A 27028-nucleotide genomic window follows, 5' to 3' on the forward strand; every position below is an offset into this window, starting at 1 on the left:
ACTGTGAAATATAAGTCCAGTCAACTCAAATCCAAGTGGATAGCAGTATTCTGTGTCAATATAAAATCAATGCCGACACCAGTTAGTGTTTCTCCAAAAAAGTAAAAAGTGAACACTCACCAGACTCTTATGCTGTCTTATCAGGACAGCTAAAAAGTGTGTAAGATGAAGCCAGAGAAATCAGGCAGGGGTCATCTTCTTATCCCTTTACCGGACTTGTTTTCCTCAGATGTTAACTCCAGAGTAGCAAATTAACAGGCAAGAGGGAAATCTCCTCATGGTGTAGTATTTATTAAAACTGTCATAATAGTTAAAAACAATGTACAAAACACAAGATTCATGAATGCTCCTGAAGAAGCGCCTGGCGCGAAACGGCGGTAGAGCAGAGTTATATGCCAGAGGTCCATAAGCCGTCAGTCTTCTTAGTCTGGTGGCTTCATATGTAAGTGCTATATATGCTGTTGCACTGTATGGATCTCTATGTTAGTGGAGGGTTCTCCCATGGTAGAAGCTTTTTTTTACTAAGAGCAGCTCACTTTATGCCGGGCAGTGTACAGACAGGCAACATTTTGTTGTAGTCTAACAATAATGTTTTACCCCACACATTCATTGCAAATAGCACTCCATTATCCTGTACAGTAGTGGCCAATGCTAGAAAAGCTCACTATAGACTGGGGCACTGTGCGGAAGGGCGTGATTTTGCTGTAATCCTCGATGTGTCTAATAAGCCAGTTTTCAACTCGATCAAAAAATTGTGGCTACTTGGCTGGGATAATAGATTTAACCACTTGCCTACCGTGCACTTAAACCCCCTTCCAATCCAGACGAATTTTTAGCTTTCAGCGCTCTCACACTTTGAATGACAATTGCGCAGTCATGCTACACTGTACCCATATGAAATTTTTATCTTTTTTTTTCACACAAATAGAGCTTTCTTTTGGTGGTATTTGATCATCTCTGGGTTTTTTATTTCTTACAAAAAAAAAGAAAAAAAAGACAAAAAAATTTTTGAAAAAAAATGAGGCGGCACTGATGGGCACTGATAGGCTGCACTGATGAGGTGGCACTTATGGGCACTGATGAGGTGGCACTTATGGGCACTGATGAGGAGGTACTAATATGCCGCACTAATGAGCACTGATAGGTGGCACTGATGAGCACTGATAGGTGGAACTGCTGGGCACTGAGAGGCGGCACTGATGGGCACTGAGAGGCGGCACTGATGGGCGGCACTGATGAGCACTGATGGGCAGCACCATCAGTGCCCACACTCAGTGCCCATAGTGCTGCCAGTCAGTGCTCATCAGTGCCTGCTCATCTAGGCACTGATGGGCAGGCACTGACTGGCAGCACAATGGGCACTGATTGTGGGCACTGTGGGCACATTTTATTTTATTTACCTCCTGTTGTAATCAGGGCACTGGTGATCAGTGCCCTGATTACATTCTTCTGTGTCCCCGAACGGCTGATCATCTCTGCTCCTTCCTCACACACAGCCTCTGTGTGAGGAAGGAGAGCTGGCGATGAGAGATGATCTCATATGTTTACATATGAGATCATCTCTCATTGCATGGGCCGATCACATGGTAAATGACCGCTGTGATTGGCCATTTACCACGATCTGTGATTGGCTGTGTCCAAGGGACACGGCCAACACAGATTTTCCCCGATGCGCGCACGCGGGAGTGCGCGGGGAGCCTGTCTCTGGGAGGCCGTTTAAAGACGGCCTCCCGGAAATTCTAATCCGCGCTGTAGCCGTCTTTCGGCTATAGCGCGGAACGGAATTTGTTAAATGGTATAAATTTTATCTAAATTTTGCTCTAAGTAAGCAGGTTACTGTACCACAGTAACTTCCAGCACACAACTAGCTGCCTAACAAGTATTATAAAAGAAATATTCATATGAAATACTAAAAAAAAAAAAACTTTTTTTTTTTCTAAGATAAAACTTTTTCTGCCCAGAACATAGCAAATAAGTATTATAAATTACCTTTATAAGACATACATTTACATTCTCTTTTATTGGGAAAGTTTAGATATAAATAAAGCTAGGAAGCAGCCTTTAATAAAAACACTTAAGGACTTAATCTTTAATAAGCAATGCAATCAACGCTGTAACTATCTGTGCAACAGTGAACTCAGCTGAGGTAGGCCAAAAAAAAAAAAAAAAAAAACAGCAAAGCACATGTTAAAAAATAAAAATACTTATTTGACTGGAAATGAGCACTGGCTGGTAATCTATCAAAATGAAACAAACAAAAAAAATAACACATACTATGGTAAAAATAACACATTGACGAGAAATTAGGTTTCACGCTTTTTTTTTTTACCAAGTAACTCCTTTTACATTAAAGTGGAATTAAAACCAAAACTAGCCTCTCCCTCATTCTAACACCTATGTTAAAGTTGAGCTGCAGGATCCTTCAGAAAAAATTTAAAGTCAGCAGCTACAAATAATAGGACACTTACCTGTCCACAAATCCAGGGGTGTCTTCACCCGAGCCGATTTTTCAATCAGCTCTCTGGTGCTGCCGTCATCTCGGCTAATGGAAAGCCACAGAAGCCTTTCAGCTTCACAGCTGGTTCCCTGCGTGAATGCCACGGAGGCGGGAAAAGGAGGAGGAGGAGTTCCCCCGTGGCAAAAGTAGCCGGAAGTGGGAGCGGGTACCAGCGAAAATTAGGTACCCCCCCCCCCAAAAAAGATGCCAAATGTGGCAGTGGAGGGGGAGGCAAAGAAAGATGTATAAACTTACATCTTAAGCCCCGTACACACGCGTCGAAAATCGGCAGGGAATTTTCGTCCAACGACCGATCTGCCGATTTTCGGCTTGTTAGTATGATGCGTCAGACAACCGACTCCGACTTTTCGGCCGAAAAAAACCTGGTGTGCAGGCTATAAAATTTTTGTCCGCCGTCAAAACACGGCCGATTTTCATGCAGTCAGTACAGATTTCGACAGGGAAAAATCTAATGAGCAAGACTGGGCATGCTCAGAGAAGAAAGAACACAAAGAAAGCAAACCAACACATGACATCACTTCTGAAGTAGAATTCTGTCGGGCGAGAAAATTCGTGTGCAGTCTAGGCACATTCCAACCAAACAAAACACCAATCTGGACAAAAGACGGACAATCGGTTCGGCCAATAATCGTTGCGTGTGTACGGGGCTTTAGGCTCCATTCACACCTGAGCGTATCGTTTTCAGGCGTTTTTTGCAGGTGTTTGGAAGCAAGCATTGACTTCTAACAAAAACACTTGTAATCTGCCAAAAAAGAAGCTCACACACTTTTTGATGCGGGAAGGCTGCGAATATACAGAATGTTCCCGCATCGCATCCGCACAACAGGCAGTTCACACTGCCATATGCGATATGCTGGGGGTGTCAATTCAAAGATAACACCCCCAGATCAGATTGCATATCGCAGTGCGATCTTAAAGTTCGCACAGAATCGGATCGCACTAGTGTGAACCACCATGCAATCCGATTCTGCTGCGGACCAAAGGGTCCTGTGCGTGTTTTAGTGCGATTGCGGTGCGAATTCAGCCATACAAACTGTATGGCTGAATTTGCACCGCACATACATCGCATGTAATTTTAGGAGCACTGCGCTCCGAATTACATGCGATCTCACAAATGTGAACCGGCACTTAGGCGTTTTGCTTCAGGCGACATAAGGCTCATATGTGAATAGGGGCCATTGAAATGAATAGGATGTTTGTTGGGCGTTTTGAAACTTCAGAGATGGGTGTTTAAGGTGAAAAACGGAGCGGGGACCTGACAGCTCTGTCTCCGCACACGCGCGAAGCCAGAGCTGCCATCCGCCTGCTCAGCGGGGATCAGCGGATCGATCCCCCGTTGAGAAAATCGGAGTCCGCTGATGGAGCAGCAAGTGTGAAAGGGGCCTTAGGCTTCATGTACACTAGCAGCTCCTAAAAACTTGTTTTTTTTGCCAAAGCTCCTAAACAACTCCATAAAAGCCTATATGTCAATGTACACATGGGGTTTTCGCAGAGTTTAGGAGCTGCTAAGGTTAGATGAGGTTCAACCTCCCTTCCCTGAACATGGAAGAATTGCGTTCAAGATCAGAACGTTTTGACCACTGGCCGTGGGGAAATACAAAACTGTGCATTTTGCCGCGCCCACGGAAAATGACAGCCAAGTGTACATAAAGCCTTAGGGTTTGTATACCCTTTACACTAATGGTTTGGAAGGGGGGGGGGGGGTGCTTTACCACTGCTCCCCCTTTAGCTAGAAAGGCAGAGACCGGGGTGCACAATGCATTGCAGCTCTGACAGAAATGATAGCCCCTGGCACTACCACCGGATACATGCAACCTATTCAAGTGAATTGACCACATAGCAACTGTGCATTAATGCATGTGGTTGCAACACAGTGTCATAGCATTTAGGGGGTTAAAACAGGCGCTGAGGTGATACAACACCTTCACTGGGTGTCAATTGCTCTTTGAAGTTTGAAACGACTGTGGATTACTCTTCAGCAAGCAAATCTAGTGTAAACAAGCCTTTAAAGAACATCACTTAACCACTTTACCACCGCCCACAGTAATATTACTGCGGCAGAGTGGCTCGTTATCGTCTGACGACGTAGTACTACGTCGTCAGACACTCCCCCTTCTGGGTGGCGCTTGCGCGCCGCCGGAGGCTCGCTCCCGCTGTTTTTAGTCACAGCGGGAGTCGGGCCAGGAGAGGAGCAGCGGCGGTCGCCGCCGCTCTTCCCCCGATCGTCAGGGATCTAGTGTGGAGATCTCCATAGTGACAGGGAGTGACAGATCGGACTGTTCAGCATAGCTGGACATCCGATCTGTCCATGACTCACTCAGTCCCCTCCCCCCCCACACGTCAGTAAGCACCAGGCATACATTAACCCCTCCCTCTCCAATAAAATTAACCCCTTCCCTGCCAGTGTCATTTTTACAGTAACAGTGCATATATATATATATATATATATATATAGCACTGATTACTGTAGTAATGTCACTGGTACCCCCAAAAGTGTCAAAAATGTCAGTCAAGGGTCCGATCTGTCCGCCGCAATGTCGCAGTCCCGCAAAAAAAAAAAAATCGCAGATCGCCGTCATTACGCGTTAAAAAAAAAAAAAACACCAAAAATGACAGAAATCTTTCCCTTAGTTAGTAAACGCAATAACTTTTGCGCAAACCAATCAAAATACGCTTATTGTGATTTTTTTTACCAAACATAGGTAGCAGAAAACAAATTGGCCAAAAATTTTTTAAAAAATTGGTTTTTACATTTTTTTGGGGGGGAATTTCATATAAAAAAAATGTTAAAAATATTGTTTTTTCAAAATAAACGCTATTTTTTTGTTTATAGCGCAAAAAGTAAAAGTCGCACAGGTGATCAAATACCACCAAAAGAAAGCTCTGTTTGTGGGGAAAAAAGGACGTAAATTTCGTTTGGGTACGGCGTCGCACGACCGCGCAATTGTCAGTTAAAGTCGCACAGCGCCGAATCGCAAAAAGTGGCCTGGACGGAAGACAGCAAAATCCTCCGGTGGTAAAGTGGTTAAAGCTGTAGTATACTCCGCTTTTTAATTTTTACCTACAGGTGAGCCTATAATAAAGCTTACCTGTAGGTAAAATTAATATCTCCTAAACCTGCACAGTTTAGAAGATATTCACCCTGCATGCAGCCGCTGACACCAGCGGCGCATGCGCTCTGAAGATCCTTCAGAGCTCCTTGCCGGACCTTCAGAGCTCCTTGCCGGAAAGTGAACTCCCACGCGCATGTAGAAGAGATGCTGAGGGAACATGTCTGCTCCCTCAGCAGTGTCGGGGTGACCGTGTGGGGGCTTTGGTCTAAGGTATTTCATAATGTGCTAGTATTTGATGCATACTAGCATATTATTGAATTGTCCTGCAGGGTTTTTTTTTTTTTTTTTTTACACAGGGGATACAACCGCTTTAACCACTTGAGCTCCGGAAGGTTTTACCCTCTTTAAATCCTGGCCATTTCTTGCTATTCAGCTCTGCACTACCTTACCTGGCAATTGCAACACTGTAACCAAATTAAATTTGTATCATTTTTTTTTTTAAAAACAAATCGAGCTTTATTTTGGTGGTTTTTGATCACCACCGGGTTTTTTTATTATATAAACAAATACACGCCACACTTTTCAGATGTTCATCTGTAAAACATTTGGAAAACCACTTATTTTCCTTCCACTTCACAATTAAGTGCCACTTTGTGTTGGTCTATCACATTAAATCCCAATAAAATACATTTGTAAAAACATGACAAAATGTGGAACATTTCAAGGGGGTATGAATACTTTTTCAAGGCACTGTATCTAATAAAATCAAATTTTTTAATACATTTAGGCCCAAGAGTATTTTGCTACATGTCCTTGGTAAAGAAAAAAAAACTCAATAAGTGCATATTGGTTTGTGTGAAAGTTATAGCTTCTACAAACTACGGGATATACACTTGAAAATTGATCAGTTCTGATATCCTATATTGTTTCTTGGACATAAAATGCCAGGACAGTACAAATATTTCCCAAATGACTCCTTTTTGGAAAGCAGACAGACAGTCTGGAGGTATTTAATAGGAGGCATGGCGAGTTTTTCAAAGTTGTAATTGTTTGGAAAATAAAGAAAATACATTTTTTCACCAATTTTTTTCTTTTTTACATACTATTTCCAATGCAGTATAGCATCATCATATGACTGGAGTGGCGGTGATCTGGGACGCTGATTGGTGACAGTATGATAAATATACATTTTTTTTTTTTTAACATACTTTTTAATTAAAGTAGTTCAGTGTCACCATATTGACACCATACTGATACAATGATGATCACAATGTTTTAAACTGTCATGAATGGTTACATTTACAACAGCTGTGATTACTAGTGATCTGTGATTGGCCCAGGTACCATGTGATAGCTGTGGGCCCATCACTGTATAGGAAACACATTTGTTCATAACAGCTTTGTTGTCATTGTGATCATGTGATCTCATAGCATGATCCACAGACTGCTTCAAGTGGCTGGATACCCGGAGCTAAAATCTGATGGACAAATGGTTGCGGGAGCTTCGCGCCCCAGGCTGGATGACGTACATGTACACGTCATTCAGCCTGCCCGTGCCATCTGCTCACAGTAAATGTACTGTGGACAGTTGGCAAGGGGTTAAAGGCTACCCCTTTTGATGACTGCTCTTGTATAATCGGGTGTCAGTTTAACAGTCAGATTCGGCTCTGTGTTTCAGAAGCGCTGGCAGCGGCTACTGTGTTAATGAAGCCTTTTACACAGTGACTGCAATGCTTCATTCATAAATACATTGAAATCACATTACTATATTTTGTGCAGTAGTTATGCACAGGCCAAGGGCTTATTCTTTGAACCACATACAATGTGATCCGCAGCAACTTTGTAAACCACAAATGTTAAAAAATGTACCTCTGCAATACATGAAATGATGCCATGTTTTGTCTTTATAAAAGCTCTACAGTACAGAATACTTGTGGATCTCCCAGAAATCCAGGGATCTAATAAATTACTACTACCGTCCGTCAGTGGAAAGGATGCCTATGCTACACTGAAATTCAAGGCGGTTTTGTTCTCCCCTGTCGCACTACAGAACACACGCCTTATGTGATAAAAAGGAGAAGTTTTATAGTCCGGCAGGGGAAAAATGTAGGCAGGACTGACAGCAGCTTCACTGGCAGAGTTAAGAGACAGTAGTCAGCAGACAACAGTTAACCCAATGCACCAAGAGACCTGACCCTTCATTGCACCACAATGCATAGATATGAATATACATGTGCGTTATGGTGCACGGCAAACATGGGTCAGGTACACTTTTTGCTGCGTTGAACCCCATTAAGGGTCTACAGAAAATAAAAAGGCAGGTGCTAAGTTTGTTGACAAGCACTGACTGGTCAGAATGGGCATTAAGGGCCCATTCCCATAACTGCACAGCAGTAAGGCTAGCCATACATGGATTCGAAAGTCATACAGTTCAGCAGAGACTGGACAAATATTGATCAATGTATGGTCAACCTGGTTGTACACAAGTCAATCCATCAATCAACTAGTGTACAACCAGTCTGTCAGGTTTTCCCCAAACAGTTAGTGCTGCTGGCTTTAGAGTCGGTTCACACTACCGCAACCAGAAACTCACCCCATGAAGGAGCGACTTTTTAGCGCGACTTTTGAAGAGACTTAAATGATAGGCGACTTTGTCTGTGGGGAATGCCTGGGTAATTTTTTTCTTCTTCCTGGAAAGTCTGATCACAGTCGCTTGAAAATAGATAAGGATCCGACTAATGGGCCATACACACTATAAGATTTTCTGAAGACTTTTTTAGATTTACCAAAACCATATAATATGAGGTCAAACCTAAACACTTTCAATTTGTATGCAATCTGGCAGGCCCTTGCTCTACATAGAAAAGGTAAATCTGAAGGAAAAAGTCTTCAGAAAATCTTATAGTGTGTATGGCCCTTTAGCGGCGACTCCCATTGAAGTCTATGTGCACAAGTCGGATAGAGGTCGCCTTGAAGTAGTACAAGAACCTTTTCTGAGGAGCGACTTCAGTAGTGCATATTAAGACGGCTCTCATTCATTTACATTGAATTTGTAATGACAAGCGACTTGAGGTCGCACAAGTCGCGTCCCAAGTCGGAGTAGTGTGAACTGGGTCTTAGGCCCCTTTCACACAGGCGGACCGTTCAGATCCACCTGTCCGTTTTTTTGGCGGATCTGAACGGTCCCCCCCATGCATTCCTATGCGGCATCGGATGTCAGCGGAGACATGTCCGCTGACATCCGATCCGTCAAATCTGGACGGATGGAAACCCTATTTCCCATCCGTCCAGCGGATCGGATGGTATCGGATGAGAACGGAACGACGGTCCGTTCCCATCCGATTTCCCCCATAGAGATGCATGGGGAACTGACAGCTGTGTCTCCGCACACAGCATGGAGACACAGCTGTCCTCCTGCTGCTCAGCGGGGGGGAGGGGGATCGATGGCTCGATCCCCCGCTGAGAAAAACGGACTCCGTTCAACGGACGGAGTGTGTGAAAGGAGCCTAAGGCCGGCAACATTTATTGTCTTCTGCTGACAGAATACAGCATTGCAGAACGGATTCCCCCATCAACACATTCAATTGAGCAATTTTCTTTCCTTCTACCCGTGTGGAGGGAAAGAAAATTGCAAGAGGTACGGCCTACTTAACACACATTACCATTACATGTGTTGGTGCGCTGTACTAAAGAAAATGCTGCAGGAGAGATATTTAGTCCGCTAAAAAATGAACCTACCACTAAAATGTACAGTGCACTATCTTTTTTGGCAGAAATGATCACATATATGATGAGTTCTGTCTAACCTCAGCATTCATCAACAAAAATCCTTTCAATGAATAAGGCTCCGTTCACATCTAGGAGTTTTGGGGCATTTTTGGGGAGTTTTTCTGCTCTAGGATCAGCTCTCAAAACGCCCAACAAGACAAATCCTATTCATTTCAATGGCCCCTGTTCCCATCTGAGCGTTTTGACGCCGTTTACAAAACGCCCAACGCTCAAAAAAGTACATGAGCTTCTTTTTGGGCAGATTACAGGCGTTTTCCATTGGTATCTATTCAATCAAAAAACGCCTGCACAAAAAACGCCTGTAAATCGCGGTAAAAAAATCGCTGTAAAATTGCGGTAAAAAACCGCGCGAAAACGCTACGCTCAGGTGTGAATGTAGCCTTATGCTTTTATATGACGCCGATTGTTCCTGGAACATGTATTATGTTATGCTTTACAATGTGTAATAAATACTAATACTGTGCTGTCATCGCATCATTGCTGAATGAATAAAAGCCTTCTCTATGAAGAATAATCACTCAACAAAAAAAAAAAAACAGATGGTCATGGTATGGAAAAAACACTGTAAAGTTTTGCTTTGTCCACTATTTTGATAGTTTGACCTCAACTTCCTTTCCCAAATCTAAGAGTTAATTTAAACTCTGGTGTTTTCTCAGTGTGAAAGGGGTTTTACAGTTTACAGACATAACTTACCATGGACTTTTAACCTTCCCTGAAGAAAACTTTTGGAGGCCCTGGCTGTGGATAACCATACAAAGACAAGGACTGCTAGGATGGGCAGAGGTAAAACCCGATACAGTATTTCATCCACAAAATTATCTATGGGTGCAAATATGAAAGAAAAGGGATCATGGATTATGAAGGTGAACTCCAATCAGAAAGGGGTTCTCCTTTCAGGGTCCCATGGCTGAAGTCCATATTCTTCAGCATCAAGAACTGCAAATTCACTTTGCAACTTTCACAATCTTATTGCAATCTACGAGGTCCCTCTCTGTGTGGGAAAACAAAAACCATAATTAAGAGGATTCTTTTAGGCTCGGTTTCCACTAGTGCGTTTTGCGGTGCGACTTGACACATGTCAAGTCGCACCGCAAGTCAAAACCCATTGTTTTCAATGGGGTCCGTTTCCACTGCCGCGGCTTCAGTTGCCGCGACCTCAAAAGTAAATCGTGTACTACTTTTGAGCGCGACTTCCCTCTATATACGAGGGACAAGTCTAACTGAAGCCGCGGTTTACTTTTGCTACGAAGTCGTGCTAGAAGTAGCACGACTTCGTAGCTGCACTAGTGGAAACCTAGCCTAAGAGCCAGTTCACACTGAAGCGGCACGACTTCGGGGGCGACCTGTGAAGTCCCGTGCACCGCAACTTCGGCGCAACTTGCAGGGAATTCACATAATGGAAGTCTATGCAAGTCGCCCCAAAGTAGTACAGGACCCTTTTTCTAAGTCGAGCGACTTGTGTCGCTCCTATTACTACTCAATGGACCGCGACTTGTCAGGCTGACAAGTCGCGGCAGTGTGAATGGGCTCTTAAAATGTGTAAGATTTCCAGGGCTGGCCTCTCTAGATGTATCTCTTCTAGAAATAGTCCTGTAAATCCCTTACAAATGGCAACTTTAAGCACTTAACCTTCAGAAGGATTTACCCCCTTCATGACCAAGCCATTTTCTGCTATTTAGCACTGCGTTACTTTAACTGGTAATTGCATTGTAATGCATCACTGTACCCAAATGGAATTTATAGAATTAGGTTCTCACAAAATAGAGCTTTTTTTGGTGGTATTTGATTACTACTGCGGTTTTCAATTTTTTGCTATATAAAAAAGGGAAAAAAGCCCAAAAATTTGGAAAAATAAAATTATATATATATATATATATATATATTCTACTTTCGGTTATAAAACATATCCAATAAAATCAAATTTCTTCAATTCTGAAGTACTGACGACTAATCTCATTTCTTTAGGCCCTTAAAATGCCAGCACAGTACAAATACCCCCTCAAATTTCCCCTTTTTGGAAAGTAGATAGTCTGAGACATTTAGTAAGAGGCATGAGAAGTTTTTTGAAGTTGCAATTATGCCACAATTTTTTGGAAAATGAAATTAAATATTCAATTACCATTGGGATTTTTTTTATGGTTTTTTTTTTTTTTTTTGGCGATATAAATTAAAAAAAACAGAGAAAATTTTGAAAGAAAAACAGTATTTTCTACTTTCTGTTATAAAATATACTCAAAATCAAACTTGTTCATAAATTTATTTCAACATTCATTCCAATACATCTTTGGTAAAAAAAAAAAAATTCCAATAAGTGTAAATTAATTGGTTTGTGTGAAAGTTATATCATCTACAAACTATGGTATTTATATTTTAAAATTGATCAATCCTGATCTATTGATGGCCAATCTCATTTCTTGAGGACCCAAAATTACAGGAGAGTACAAATACCCCACAAATGACCCCTTTTTGGAAAGTAGACAATCTGAAGCATTTAGTAAGAAAGAAGCATGGTGAGTTTTTGATGTTGTACTTTTTTACAAAATAAAGAAATTGGAAAAAAAATGTTTTTTCACAATATATATATATATATTTTTTTTTTTTTACATACGGTCACCAGTGCAGTACAGCGGCATCACATGACTGGTGTTGCGGTGATCAGGGATACTGACTGGTGGCAGTTTGTAAAAAATTAAATCTGTGGAATAAAAATAAATACATTTTGCTTAAGAACACAGCTATGAATAAAGAATGGTACAAAAGCATCCTCCGAGAGCAACTTCTAAACATCCAAGAACAGTTTGGTGAGGAACAATGCCTTTTCCATGGAAGTGGCCCAGAAGTTGATTGACTGCATACCATGTTTTTTTTTTTTAAATAACAAACATGTTATACTTACCTAATCTGTGCAGTTGGTTTGCACACAGCAGCCCTGATCCTCCTCTTCTCAGGTCCCTCGCTGGAGCTCCTAGCCCCTCGCTCCTGTTGAGTGCCCCTATAGCAAGCTGCAGCTCTGTGTGTCCATTCAGACACAGAGCTGCAGTTTGCCCCCGTTCCCTCTCTCTCCTGATTGGCTACCTGACTTTGACAGCCACAGGAGCCAATGCTTGTGTCTCAGCCAATCAGGAGAGAGATTGGTCTCGTGGACATCGCTGGAGAGAGATTGGACTCAGGTAAGTATTAGGGGTTGCTTGGGGAGGCTGCTGAACAGAAAGCTTTTTATCTTAATGCATAGAATGTATTATGTTAAAAAAAAAACTTCTGCCTTTAAGCCCCCGTTCACACTGGGGCGACCTGTCAGGCGACCTGGTCGCCTGACAGGTCGCCTTCCATAGAGAAGCTGCGGACCCGTTCTAATAGGAGCGACACAAGTCACTCCGACTTATAAAAAGGGTCCGGAGCTTCTTTGGGGCGACCTGGAGCGACTTGCAAAGACTTCAATGTTATGAAGTCCGTGCCGGCCGCTCCGAGGTCACGGTGCGAGGCACGACCTATGAGGTCGCCCGGCAAAGTAGCGTCGCCCCAGTGTGAACGGGGCCTTAAACTCTTTTAATGTAATTGTCAATAAAAGCATTTGTCACTTATGAAATGCTTGTAATTATACTTCCGTATACCATAGTAACATCTAACAAAAAGATCTGAAAACACTGTAGCAGACTTTGTGAAAATAAAATGCGTGTCATTCTCAAAACTTTTGGCCGCAACTGTAATTTGTTTGGACCAACTTGGTTCAAATAAACTAAAGGAAATGTTCACCCATACAAAAAATAAATTAAAATTTTTTTGCAAGTAAAAAAAAATGTGCATTGATTATTTTTTTTTGTTAGAACCTGTAAGGCATTGCACCCATGATGAGCAGATTATGGGTGTAATGCCATAGTCCTGCAGACTGTCTGTGTAACTTGTAGCTCTACCTCTGATACAGACAGGCAGTTTGTGAATAACAGGAAGCTCCATGAACTACCTAGAGCTCTCAACAGCGCCCTGCTAGTTGATTGAGAACTACAAGCAGACAGCGGCAAAGGTTGTTGGTACTTGTAGGTCATAGATTCACAGGGGATCTGTAAATCAATGACAAGCATGCAGGGGCAGAGCCCCACACATCCATGCTTTCTTTGAATTGCGACAGCAGGTGCAGGGAGAAAATCCCTGGCTCGCTGTGGCAAGGAGGGAGGGGATTGGGGGGGAGAAGGGGTCTGATGCTGAACATGTTAAACCCTAAATACAGATGTGCTCATAGGTTTACATACCCTGGCAGAATTTATGATTTCTTGGCCATTTTTCTGAGAATATGAATGATAACACAAAAACTTTTTTCACTCATGGTTAGTGTTTGGCTGAAACCATTTGTTATCAATCAACTGTTTACTCTTTTTTAGGGATGCACCGAAATGAAAATTTTGGACCGAAACCGAAAATGCAGGATGCCCTTGGCCGAAAACCGAAAATGACTTTTTCCCCCAAAATTTTTTTTAAAATGGATAGAACAGGGGCATACACGTACACCTGTCGCTGCCACCCTGTCACAGTATATGTACTGTGATGGGTTGGCAATAGGTTAATTTAATTACCAATGGTATTTGTATTATGCAGCATGAGGGGGTTAATGTATTGTCACTGCTGGTCACTCATCTATTAGTGACCGACCAGTGGCAGGTAATTAACCCCTTTGTGCTGCATTAGTGCAACCAGTGTTAATTAACACTGATACTGGTTGCACTAATGCAGCACAAAGGGGTTAATTACCTGCCTGGTAGGTCACTAATAGATGAGTGACCTGCAGTGACAATACATTAACCCCCTCATGCTGCATGATACTAATATCATTGGTAAGCTGCCTCAGCTTCCCCCCCCCCCCATCTCCCCCCCACCCCCACTGCCTCAGCGTCCTCCTCCTCGGGTGTCCTGCATTCAAAAGTCCCGCCTCTGGCCGGCGGCACCGCCTCTCAATGACGTCCCTACTACGATCTGTGCATTATGAATGGACATACCAGGTCGGGGGGCGGGGCGAGCGGCCGCTATAGAGAACTGATGTGATTCTTCCCTGTCAGCTCAGCACGTCTATGTGTGAATGAGAACAGAACTGAGCTGACACCGGGCGGGGGGGCGGGCGGAGCGGCCGCTATTAGCTGTAACTATGTGAGAGCTTCTCTTCCTTGTCAGCAGAGATACATGCCTGTCAGTGAAGAGAAGCTCTCACATAGTTACAGCTAATAGCGGCCGCTCCGCCCGCCCCCGGTGTCCGCTCAGTTCTGTTCTCATTCACACATAGACGTGCTGAGCTGACAGGAAGGATCACATTAGTTCTCTCTATAGCGGCCGCTCGCCCCGCCCCCCGACCTGGTATGTCCATTCATAATGCACAGATTGTAGTAGGGACGTCACTGAGAGGCGGACGGCCGGCCAGAGGCGGGACTTTTAAAACTTGCCCTGCGCTGCGCCCTCCTCCTTCCCCACGGCGGCCATATTTTATTTTCGGCACTGTTAACCCATTATCGGCCGAAATGAGAGAGGCTCATTTTCGGCCCATAATTTCGGTGGCCGAAATTTCGGTGCATCCCTACTCTTTTTAAATCCGAATGACAACAGAAACTACCCAAATGACCCCGATCAAAAGTTTACATACCCCAGTTCTTAATACCAGGTATTGCCGCCCCCCCCCCCCCTTTAACATCAATGACAGCTTGAAGTTTTTTGTGGTATTTGTGGATGAGGCCCTTTATCTTCTCAGATGGTAAAGCTGCCCATTCTTCCTGGCAAAAAGCCTCCAGTTCCTGTAAATTCTTGGGCTGTCTTGCATGAACTGCAGGTTTAAGATGTCCCCAGAGTGGCTCAATGATATTGAGGTCAGGAGACTGAGATGGCCGCTCCAGAACCTTCACTTTATTCTGCTATAGTCAATGACAGGTCGACTTGCCTTGTGTTTAGGATCATTGTCATGTTGGAATGTCCAAGTACGTCCCATGCGCAGCTCCAGGCTGATGAATGCAAAAATTTCCTCCAGTATTTTTGATAACATACTGCATTCATCTTGCTATCAATTCTGACCAAATTTCCTGTGCCTTTGTAGCTTACACATCCCCAAAACATCAGCGATCCACCTCCGTGTTTCACAGTAGGAATGTTGTACCTTTCATCATAGGCCTTGTTGACTCCTCACCAAATGTAACATTTATGGTTGTGGCCAAAAAGCTCAATTGTGTTCTCATCACTACAAATGACTGTGCCAGAAGGTTTGAGGCTTGTCTCCATGCTGTTTGGCATATTGTAAGCGGGATATTTTGTGGCATTTGCGTAATAATGGCTTTCTTCTGGTGACTCGACCATGCAGCCCATCTTTCTTCAAATGTTTCCTTATTGTGCATCTTGAAAACAGCCACACCACATGTTTTCAGAGAGTCCTGTATTTCACCTGAAGTTATTTGTGGGTTTTTCTTTGCATCTCGAACAATTTTCCTGGCAGTTGTGGCTGAAATTTTAGTTGGTCTACCTTACCGTGGTTTGATTTCAACAGAAACTCCCCATTTTCCACTTCTTGATTAGAGTTTAAACACTGCTGATTGGCATTCTCAATTCCTTGGAAATCTTTTTATATTCCTTTGCTGTTTTATACAGTTCAACTACCTTTTCACACAGATCCTTTGACAATTATTTTGCTTTCCCCATAACTCAGAATCCAGAAACGTCAGTGCAGCACTGGATGAAAGATGCAAGGGTCTGTCAGGAGTCCAGAAACCCATTGACCTTTTATACACACTCTAATTACAAGCAAACAGATCACAGGTGAGGATGACCTTTATTCGCCATTCAAACCCCTTTGTGTCAACTTGTGTGCATGCTATCAGGCCAAAATCACCAGGGTATGTAAACTTTTGATCAGGGTGATTTGGGTAGTTTCTGTTGTCATTATGATTTAAAAAGAGTAAACATAGCTGACTGATAATAAATGGCATCAGCCAAACACTAATCATGAGCGAAAGAAAAGTTTTTGTGTTATTCATATTTTCTGAAAAATGGCCAAGAAATCATAAATTCTGCCAGGGTATGTAAACTTATGAGCACAACTGTATGGGTGCACAATGTTCAGAAGGGTGAACTTATTCTTTAACATTCAGTAAAATATGTAGTTAGGCTTTAGGGCCAGTTCACACTAGTGCAATGCCAGACATCACATGTGATTCGCACTGCATTGCTGTGCAGATCACATGCGATGTCTGTGCGATGCAAATTCAGCCATACAAACTGTATAGCTGAATTTGCATTGCATTTGGACCAATCTCGTGCAGGACCCTTTTGTGTCCACACTGGAATCTAATTGGATAGCCATTCACACCCATGCGATCCAATTCTGCAAATCGTGTTGCGTTTTGGAAACTGATTGCGGGGTGTCGGTAACTTAACATACACCCCACAATTAGTTTGCATTAACAGGTTGCGGTTTTGATGGCTGTGAATTCGCACTGCATTTTGTATGAACCAGCCCTAAAAGTGATTGTAAAGCTTTATTTTTTTTATTTTAGTAAAATAAAACATGTCATATTAGTTTTGCACTGATAAGCCCGGATCCTTTTCTTATGGGGTCCCCCCGCTGGCGCTCCTAGCTCCTTTCTATGGGGCACTTGTGCTGGCTTGATTAAAAGCGGTGCTGCATATGTCTATAGACAGACAACGTGGCTTTCCCAGAATTTGATCGACAGCAGTGGGCATCAATGGCTCCCCCTGCTATCAATCTGCCCAGTGAAGAGGGAGCAAGCTGCTACTTTTCGGCACATCGCTGAATTGAGATTGGGTTCGGGAAAGTATAAGGAGGGGTTGGGAATCCTGTGGTGCAGAAGAAGGTTTTTTACTTTAGTGCAGAGACTGCATTAAGGTAAAAACCATTAAGGCTTTAAAAGAACTTTAACAGTAAACTTTCCCATAGCTTTTAGATCTGTTGTGGCTGCTACTTCCACTACTAAATCCTGGGGTGTCCTATGCAACTGTGATACGTGTTAAGTAAGTCCCTTTCACTTCCAAAGAATTAAACTACAGATGTGTCATAGCAGATTTTCCACCATGCTAGGGAAAGCCTGTCTGACTAATTGCTCAATGGCAGCTTTCCTACAGTTGATGTAAAAAAGTCACTAGTAAGATGGGACACCGCTTCCCCAAAAATACTTAACACATCAAAACGTGCTGAACATGTGAATCGGAGATGCAGTTGTGAAAAATAAAAAAACACAAATTCTTAGTAAAGACACCAGTACGACTGTCACAGATTATGTTTGGTTGCACTGCATTTATCACAGCCAGCTAAAAAAAAAAAAAGGTCCACATGCAATACCATTTTGATCTGGCAAAACAATTAAATGTACCTACTATTCAGACTTCAGGTCTGCTTAAATTAGAAGTATCAAGAACAAGGACAAGACAAAAACAAATTTAAAAAGTTGGGACTTTATATGAGGCACTGCCCATCCAAGGCTAGATGCCTCCATTCCTAATCATGTATATAGAAGGGGGGAGGGAATAAAACTGTTAATAACCGGTACAAAGGAATCGGCATAATAAGTAAGGTGATGTAATATATAGTCCGTAACATAACATTGGTATTATACAGCCGACTGCCAAATATTACCGACAAGGAAAAAAAAACGGGATGGGGAGAAAGACGGGACTTTGTATGAAGTGTGTGGGAATGGTTGGCATATAGAATAGTAGAGAAAAGAGAACAATTTATAATGAATATTGTCATAATATAGAACATTACAATGATATATGTGACAATTGAATCAATAATGCAATAAAGAACATAATAAATCATGCAAAGCTGATAGGATGTACATTGAAAAGGAATAGTCAATAATAATTAGCATGTATAAGATCCAAATATTTGATAAACTTAAAAGATGCATCAATAATAGGCTCGACGCGTATCGTGGATAAATTCCACTTCATCAGGAGCGGGTGCATACCAAATCCAACTCAACAGTAGGGTCAGTATAAAATAAAATAAGGATATTGAGGACAATAGTCCAACAGGCAAGAAGTCTGTGCCGGAAGCTGTAGGAGCCTGATCTGCAGACAACAGGGCACACCAAGTGGGCATTCCAAGAGAAAAACATGGGTGACCGAAGTTGGTAAGTAGTGGATGGTGTCACAGATAATCTCCAGGGATTTCTATATGAGTAAATGTGTAAAAAAGTACATTGTTAATTTAAGGGGGGGGGGGGGGGTTGTGGTGCCATCATCCTGGACGACTCCTCTTGCCCGGGATGTGGCAGCCTCTTTCCCCCACTGAGCACGGACGTAACGCTGGGAGCCTCACCGTGGCCGGTTCCGGGTACTCCCATAGGACATTCCTCACTCTCATTCATTTCTCTCCTTATCTTCTTCTCTCATTATAGTTACATAGTAGGTGAGGATGAATAAAGACAAATAGTCCATCCAGTTCAACCTGTGTGTGTGTGGCTGTAATCATCTCTCATACCTCTGAATGTTCTGATCCTTGAGATGTACATCTAAGAGAGTCTTTTGAAAGCCACCATACTACCCGCAGAAACCACCTCTTGTGGTAGAGAATTCCACAATCTTGTAGCCCTAACAGTAAAGAACCCCCCACATTGCCTGAGGTTAAAACACTTCTCCTCTAATCGCATTGTATGCCCCCGAGTCCTCATGCAATCCCTTCGACTGAAAAGCTGTTTTTCTATCCCGAGATCACCATTGAGATATTTATAAATAGCTATCATGTCCCCCCTCAGGCGTCTCTTCTCCAGGGAGAATAAATCAAGCGATTGTAGGCGCTCTTCATAATTAAAAGGTCCTCCAATCCCCTAATCAGTTTAGTTGCCCTTCTCTGGACTCTCTCCAGCTCCAACACATCCCTCCTGAGGACTGGCGACCAGAACTGGACAGAATACTCCAGATGTGGTCGGACCAGAGTTTTATAAAGTGGAAGGATTATAGTCTTATCTCTGGAATACATCCCTTTCTTTATGCATGCTAATATTCTGCTGGCTTTGGCAGCTGCCGCTTGACATTGCATGCTATTGCCTAGTCTATCATCTACCAAGACTCAAAGATCTTTCTCCATTTTTGATTCCCCCAAGGGTTCCCCCCCTAAAGAGTATTGTGTTTTTATGTTTTTAGTCCCCAAGTGCAAAACCTTACACTTCTCCACATTAAACCTCATTTGCCATGTCGTTGCCCACTCTTATTTTGTCCAGGTCATTCTGTAGGATATCTGCTTCATGCTGTGCAGTTATTGCCCTGCCCAATTTTGTGTCATCTGCAAAAACTGATATCGAGCGACTGATCCCGTCCTCAATGCTGTTTATGAATAAATTGAACAAGGTTGGTCCCAGGACTGAGCCTTGGGGGACCCCGCTTACCACCTCAGACCAGTCTGAGTATGCGCTGTTTATTACCACCCTTTGGACACGCCCTTTTAGCGAGTTCCGTATCCAAGAGCAAACCCTGCTGTCGATACCTGCAGCCCTTATTTTATAAATTAAGCGCTTGTGGGGAACTGTATCAAACGCCTTAGCGAAATCTAAGTACACCACATCCACTGGTCTCCCCCTATCTAGCTCACAGCTAGCCTCCTCGTAGAATGTTAAGAGATTGGTTTGACAAGAACGCCCATTTGTAAACCCGTGCTGATTACTGCTGATGATGTTGTTGTCTTTAGCAAACTCTACGATATAGTCCCTTATTATCCCCTCCAGAAGTTTACATACTATCGATGTCAAACTGACCGGCCTATAATTTCCCGGGATATGCCTCTGCCCCTTTGATTTATCCACCCCGTGAAACACAGCACATTTTCCTACGGTCATACAGCTTCTCACTTTTCATGGATCAATCTATTTCTAGTATTCTAGCCTTTTGGTAACCATTGGTTTATCTTTCCTTTGATTTTTTTCTCTTTGGCATGGGTTCATTTCTATATCTTTTTCATATTTGTTGTCACTGTAGCATTATGAATGCACCTATATTAACAATATACTTTTTACACATTTACTCATATAGAAATCCCTGGAGATTGTTATCTGTGACACCATCCATATAGAAATCCCTGGAGATTATCTGTGACACCATCCACTACTTACCAACTTCGGTCACCCATGTTTTTCTCTTGGAATGCCCACTTGGTGTGCCCTGTTGGCTGCAGATCGGGCTCCTACAACTTTCTGGCACAGACTTCTTGCCTGTTGGACTATTGTCCTCAATATCCTCATTTTATTTTATACTGACCCTACCGTTGAGTTGGATTTGGGATGCACCCGCTCCTGATGAAGTGGAATTTATCCATTAAACACGTCAAGCTTATTATTTATGCATCTTTTAAATTTATCAAATATTTGGATCTTATACATGCTAATTATTAATGACTATTCCTTTCCAATGTACATCCTATCAGCTTTGCAAGATTTGTTATTTATTATGTTCTTTACTGCATTATTGATTCAATTGTCACATTTATGCATCATGCATTCATTGTAATGTTATATATTATGAAGATATTCATTATTAAATTGTTCTCTTTTGTATTAAAGAGGTTGTAAACTCTTTTAAAGTTTTTTTTTTTTCTTTTGCAACCTGCAAGAGAAAGACATAATGAGCTAGTATGCATCGCATACTAGCTCATTATGAAATACTTACCTTAGAACGAGCCCCCGCCGTGCCGCTCTCTTACCTGTATGACGAGCGACATGTTCAGTCGCCCGTCTTCCGGGATCGCGGCATCCGGCCATCTGATTGGCCGGAGCCGCGGTGACGTCACTCCTGCGCACGCGCGCGGGAGCCGATGGTCACGGCACGGGGCTCTGAAGGAACGGCACGATCAGCCGTTCCTTCAGAGCGCATGCGCCAGTGACGTCACTGGCTGCATTAAAGGTAAATATCTCCTAAACCGTACATGTTTAGGAGATATTTACAGTACCTATAGGTAAGCCTTATCATAGGCTTACCTATAGGTACAACTTCCTGAGGAGGGTTTACTTCCTCTTTAAGGACTCTACTATTCTATATGCCAACCACTCCAACACACTTCATACAAAGTCCCGTCTTCCTCCCCTTCCCGTTTTTCCTTGTCAGCAATATTTGGCAAATCGGCTGTATAATACCAATGTTATGTTACGGACTATATATCACCTTACTTATTATGCCGATTCCTTTGTACCCGTTATTTACCATTTTATTCCCTTCCCCCTTATATCTATTTAAATTAGAAGTAAAGACAAAACTTTTGTTTTTGCCATCTGTGTCCCATTGGGAAGATTTCCTTCACTTCCTGTCCCATAGCCAAAACAGGAAGTGAAAGGAAATCTTTCTGAAGTGAGGAAATCCCACCGTATCATCAGAACTAGTTTACCCACTGGAAGATTTCCCCTCTATTCCTGTTCGAATGACAACCCAAAATGTGTAATTTCCTTTCACTTTTTGTGGGGACAGGACAAAGAGGGTGAAAATTCCTTACAGGAGTAGAGACAGCAAAAGAAACCTGACAGGTGTTCTAATCCATCTCCACTCTATTCAAAACTAAAAAAATATTTGGCTTCTGTTATACTTTGGTGAGGGGACGTATTGGCTTCCTTCTGTGCCATTGTGCTATTGCTGGGTGTCCAGTGCGTCCCTGTACCTTTAAGGAGGGGTGGGCTCCCTCCATGTATACCGGCTCTTAATCTATCCATTATTATATATGTGCTCCAACTCAAGAGACTCAAATTATAGTGTTAGGACTGCAGTACACTGGGGTGCTGTGATGTGGCCTCTGCAGCTTAAGCCTCGTACACACGCAACGATTATCGGCCGACCGATCGTCCGTCTTTTGTCCTGAGTTGTGTTTTGTTGGTTGGAATGTGCCTAGACTGCACACAATTTTTCTCGGCCAACAAAAATCTACTTCAGAAGTGATGTCATGTGCTGGTTTACTTTCCGTGTGTTTTTTCTTCTCTGAGCATGCCCAGTCTTGCTCATCAGATTTTTGTCTGCCGAAATCTGTACTGACTGACGGAAAATCTGCCGATCCGCCGTTGGCCGAAAATTCCCGGCCAATAATTGATGCGTGTGTACGAGGCATAACACATGTATTTGCAAATGTGTGCAAAGCCCTTGTTTTAACGTTAACTGTTAGGGCCAATTTGGTTTGTTGAAGGTTAGGGTGTTAGGAATTTTTGTTTGTTTTTTGACATGTGTTGCCCTTTCATGAGCTCCTTGCTGTAAAGGTCAATTATAGGTTGGAGTGGTTGCCATTTGTTTGCATAGCCGGCTCGTACCTGCAGCAGTCCCTAGTACACTGTTATGACCTAATGCCAGCCCATTTTGATGAGCAAACCTCTGACACGTTCTGGTAGAACCAAAGCTTGCCTGCCCTTTCCTGGCTCCTGCACAGTAAAGCTGCTCATCCTAGTGAAATGCCTGAAACCATCAGAGCTGTGACTAGTAAAATGACTACATCAAGTCATAGGCCTCATTTACTGTATGCAGGAAAGCACAGGGATGTGGAGGCGTTTTGTCAGTTCCATTGATGTAATTTGAGGTGCAGACACACATGCTGCTCCTAATCTGACAGCCGTGAAGGTGCTGAACTCACGTGTCTGTGGTCACGCATGGATGTCAAATTGGGAGCAGTGGTTGTGTCTATGTGGTTGCTGCATTGCAAACTGACATGAATTGTCCTGCCTGCACGGGGATGCACAGAACACCTGTACATACTAGTGCAGGCAAACACCGCCCTTGCATGGGTGTACGCTGTAGTGCAGTGGTCCTCAACCCTGGCCTACAGGGCCCACTTTTGGCGCTTTTCCACTGCATGGAACCGTACCGGTTCGGCGCGCTTTTGTGCTTTTCCACTGCTGGTACCGCATGGTATAGGGTCGGAACGGTTCGGTACGGTATAGGTTTGCTTTTCCACTGCATGGAACCGAACGGTACGGCTCTGAAAAAACAGTACCTACTCGATTGTGGTTCCAACAGGTACCAAACTGGTACCATATCCCACAATCCTTTGCATGCAGTCACTACTAGCCACTGATTGGTCAGAGAATCCCACCCACCCGTTGTTATCCCACCCACTTAACTTAGTACTACTTTAGTGGAAAAGCAAACCTATACCGTACCGAACCGTTCCGACACTATACCATGCAGTACCAGCAGTGGAAAAGCAAACCGGGCCAAGTAGAGCCGAGCCGGTACTTGCAGTGGAAAAGTGCCATAACAGGCCAGAGATTTTCAAGATAACTGAAATACATCCCAGGTGATATCATTTGCTGCTCAGTGATTTCAGTACTCTAGTCTGCATCTCCCCAAGGTAATACCTAAAATCTTGCGTGTTAGTGGGCCATGTAGGCCAGGGTTGAGGACCACTGCTGTAGTGCACCAATGTGAACGAATCCACAAGGCCCTGTTCATACTGGCATTAGAATTAGGTGTTTGAGGCATGTTTTGCCACCCCTTGAATGCCTAGTAAAGTGGCCTGCAATTAAAATGGACAGAGCTGTTCACATTTGAAAAACGCATCACGTTTGCTTTGCGGCAAAATTGAAGCTACAGTCAAATCTGGGAGGAGTTGAAGCTTGTCAACGCCTTCCATCCAAGTCTATTATAGCGCGCCTGTTGTATTTACAGCGAATTTGGCAAGCATTAAAGTGAGTCCTCACCTAAAGTTCCAGTTTCACATTTAACAGTTTTTTTTTTTTTGGGGGGGGGGGGAGGTTTGCCTGGTACCTGGTTTGGACAGGTACCCCCCTCTCCCACTTCTTGCCAGATTGCCGCAGCAACCTGAGCAGAAGTTCCCACAGCATTCTGAGACACATCACAGGTCCCAAGAAGCTGCGATACCATTTATAAGCAGTCATAGCTGGCTACCCACAGTTAATATGCCGCTGTCCTGTCGAATAGTGGGGGATCGTCAAATAATGTCTCCAACGATCTGCACATGCACAGTACAGACATCACTCTGGCAATCAGCTGGTGTGATGTCAACTCTGCGCATGCGCAGATCATCGGGGGACATTATCAAACGATCAGCAAATGCAGTAAATAACAGAACACTGACACGTTAACACTGGCTGGTGTGTGCTGTGCTCTCCTCACTGAGTCACCTGCCCAGCCTCCCTCACCCCTCCCAGGGGCTGCATATGACTGGCAGCTCCAGACTAATCCTCATCTAAGAGGCTGAGCCCAAAGCCGGGGGGGGTGTAACCAAGTAGGGTATAGGAGAGGAAGGCTGCGGGAGGAGCCGCTATGGAGGACATATCGGACTGCCTCCAAGGTTCTGTCAATTACTGCATTTGCTTATGGTCAGAAAATGCCTCAGACGATCTGCGCATGCGCAGAGTTGATGTCACACCAGATGATTGCCAGTTTGACGTCAGTACTGCGCATGCGCAGATCATGAGAGGCATTACACTGGCAATGTGGGGACCAGAAGACAAGTGAAGAAACTGGCCAGGTGAGGAAAGTGCTGGATCCTGGGACAGGTGTCTGTTTATGGGAAGTCAGCAGCTAGCTGGCTCTTCCTTTTTCCACAGGTCACTGAAAAACCGCCTAATCATATATCAGGGAGATAGAAAAAAAATTTACGTGCACGGGTGAGTTTTTAACATGCCTTAAAGTAGGGACGAACCGATCTGATATTAGGATCGGACATCGGTGCCGATACTGCCACAATAGCTGGATCGGTAAAATTTACCGATCCACGGCCGATCTGGTTTTGCTGAGTCCCGGCTCAGCCGTCCCTTACTTGGTGTAGTAGTATGGGAGCCGATACTTCCTGTATAGGTCCTGTAACGTTAGAAAAGCATACCCCGTGAAAATTGCCTACCCACGTCACTTCCTGTGAGGAACAGCTGAGCAGCGCACATGCTCACAGCCCGGGATACGTAATTGAACAGCTGTGGAGCTTACTGGTGCGCATGCACGGAGGGTATGAAATTATCACGGCAGTGTGTGTAACGTTACACCGCATCAGATGTTGCGGCGGTTACATTAAAACAGCTCGGTTGCAATAGGAGTCATCTCTGCTCCTATCCCTGTCACTTCCCTGATCTTGGCTAGTAAAATATAAAAGCGGCGGCGGGTGTATGAAATCTAAATGAACGGAGATCTCGGCTCAGTGATTTATCTTTTCATACACCCGCCGCCGCTCTTATATTTACTAGCCCAGATCAGGGAAGTGACAGGGATAGGAGCGGAGATGACTCATATTGCAACCAAGCTGTTTTAATGTAACCGCCGCAACATCTGATGCGGTGTAACGTTACACACACTGCCGTGATAATTTCATACCCTCCGAGCATGCGCACTAGTCAGCTCCTTAGCTGTTCAATGACGTAGGTGCTGACGTAGGTGCACTGGAAGGGACGAGGGTATGGATTTTTCACGGAACACCGGCTCACAGGCGGAGTGATATCAGATGCACTCCACCTGTGAATGGGGGAGCCATACACATGAAGTAGCGGCTTTGCTCTGTACTGCAGCCGCATGCATATTGTGTGTATGTGTGTAGTTCCAGATCGGTATCGGCAGATACACAATGGCAGATATCAGTATCGGGACATGAAAAGTTGGATCGGTGCACCCCTACATAAAAGCTTGCTCAATGTGTCAAAAGCACAGATTAACACTGTAGGCATATTGGGTACTGTCAGTGTTGACAAGCCAGATTCTGGAGGCTGCTGCAAGTATAATCAGACACCTCTAGGGTTCTGTACTCTACAACTCAAATGGTTTTTATTCCCCTACAAGGGCGCATTTACTTTAGCGGTTCAGACACACTTTTACTTCCCAGAGACAGGGATTCGGGTGTGCAAATGCCACGGATGTGATGCTTTGCTTAGCAACTAGCATGCTTTAAATGCTGGGCAAATGTAATACCCTTGTTTTTGTCGAGGGTACAGGAAAAGGCATTTTTTTATGACGTGGAGGTCACAGAGGACTGTTAGGAGCTCTCTCATTGGGTGGATGAGGTATGGACAAACCTCATGCTGCTTCCTATGTATGGAGAGGCTGAGGTCTATGTTCAGTACAGGGTCACTTTAACCAATCAGAAATAAATGCTGACAATCTGGTGCTGCTGTGCTGAGGAGGAGAGGCAGTGTGTGTGTCTGGCTTTTCTCCCCCCTCCTCCAGCACAGCTATCCAGTGCACACACAAGGACTGACCTAGGTAGAGGACGAGGGGGATGAAGCCCCAGCGGATTGTGAACTGGCCGCATTTGAACACCTTCTGCAGACGCTGCTTAGACTCCTTGCTTATCTCAGGCATGGTGAGTGTAGAGGACACCGGCGGAGGACAGGAAGGAAGAGAGCCTCACCGGAAACATCACACACCGAGAGCAAGACTGGCGGCTGAGGGGCCAACAGCGCCACCTAGTGCTCCGGCTGTAAACTACACACTGCAAGCCAAGCTTGGAGGTTTCCTGGAGTCTTCCTCATGCAGTCAGTCACACTAGATGTGACCCCCACCCAGTGCAAAAGAATGCTTGCCATGCCTTTCATTAAAGTTAAGCTTTACCCATAACCAATTTGTATATTTGTATTCTTTAACAAAAGAACATACATTCCACATTAATAAATATGCTACAAAAATTAGCGTGTGCAGTACATTGCCTCCAGCAATGCTCCGGTTTCTTGTTGCCGGAGGCCGCCATTTTGTTGAAGACCAGAGCAGTCACTTCCTTATA

The 27028-nt window shown here is 43.8% G+C and overlaps 1 protein-coding gene across 1 annotated transcript in view; it reads right to left on the reverse strand.

Annotated features, from left to right (window-relative positions):
* TOMM7 (translocase of outer mitochondrial membrane 7) overlaps positions 1-26665 on the reverse strand; it is an 89092-nt gene extending 62427 nt beyond the window's left edge. The window contains exon 1 of the mRNA XM_082259643.1: positions 26508-26665. Within this exon, the coding sequence (XP_082115769.1) occupies positions 26508-26610 (103 nt within the window). The 5' untranslated portion in view covers positions 26611-26665. The remainder of the gene's footprint in view (positions 1-26507) is intronic.
* Between the last annotated feature and the right edge of the window lie 363 nt (positions 26666-27028).

The sequence above is a fragment of the Pelophylax lessonae genome, assembly GCF_965119305.1.
Source record: "Pelophylax lessonae genome assembly, chromosome: 5".
Classification (NCBI taxonomy): Eukaryota; Metazoa; Chordata; class Amphibia; order Anura; family Ranidae; genus Pelophylax; species Pelophylax lessonae.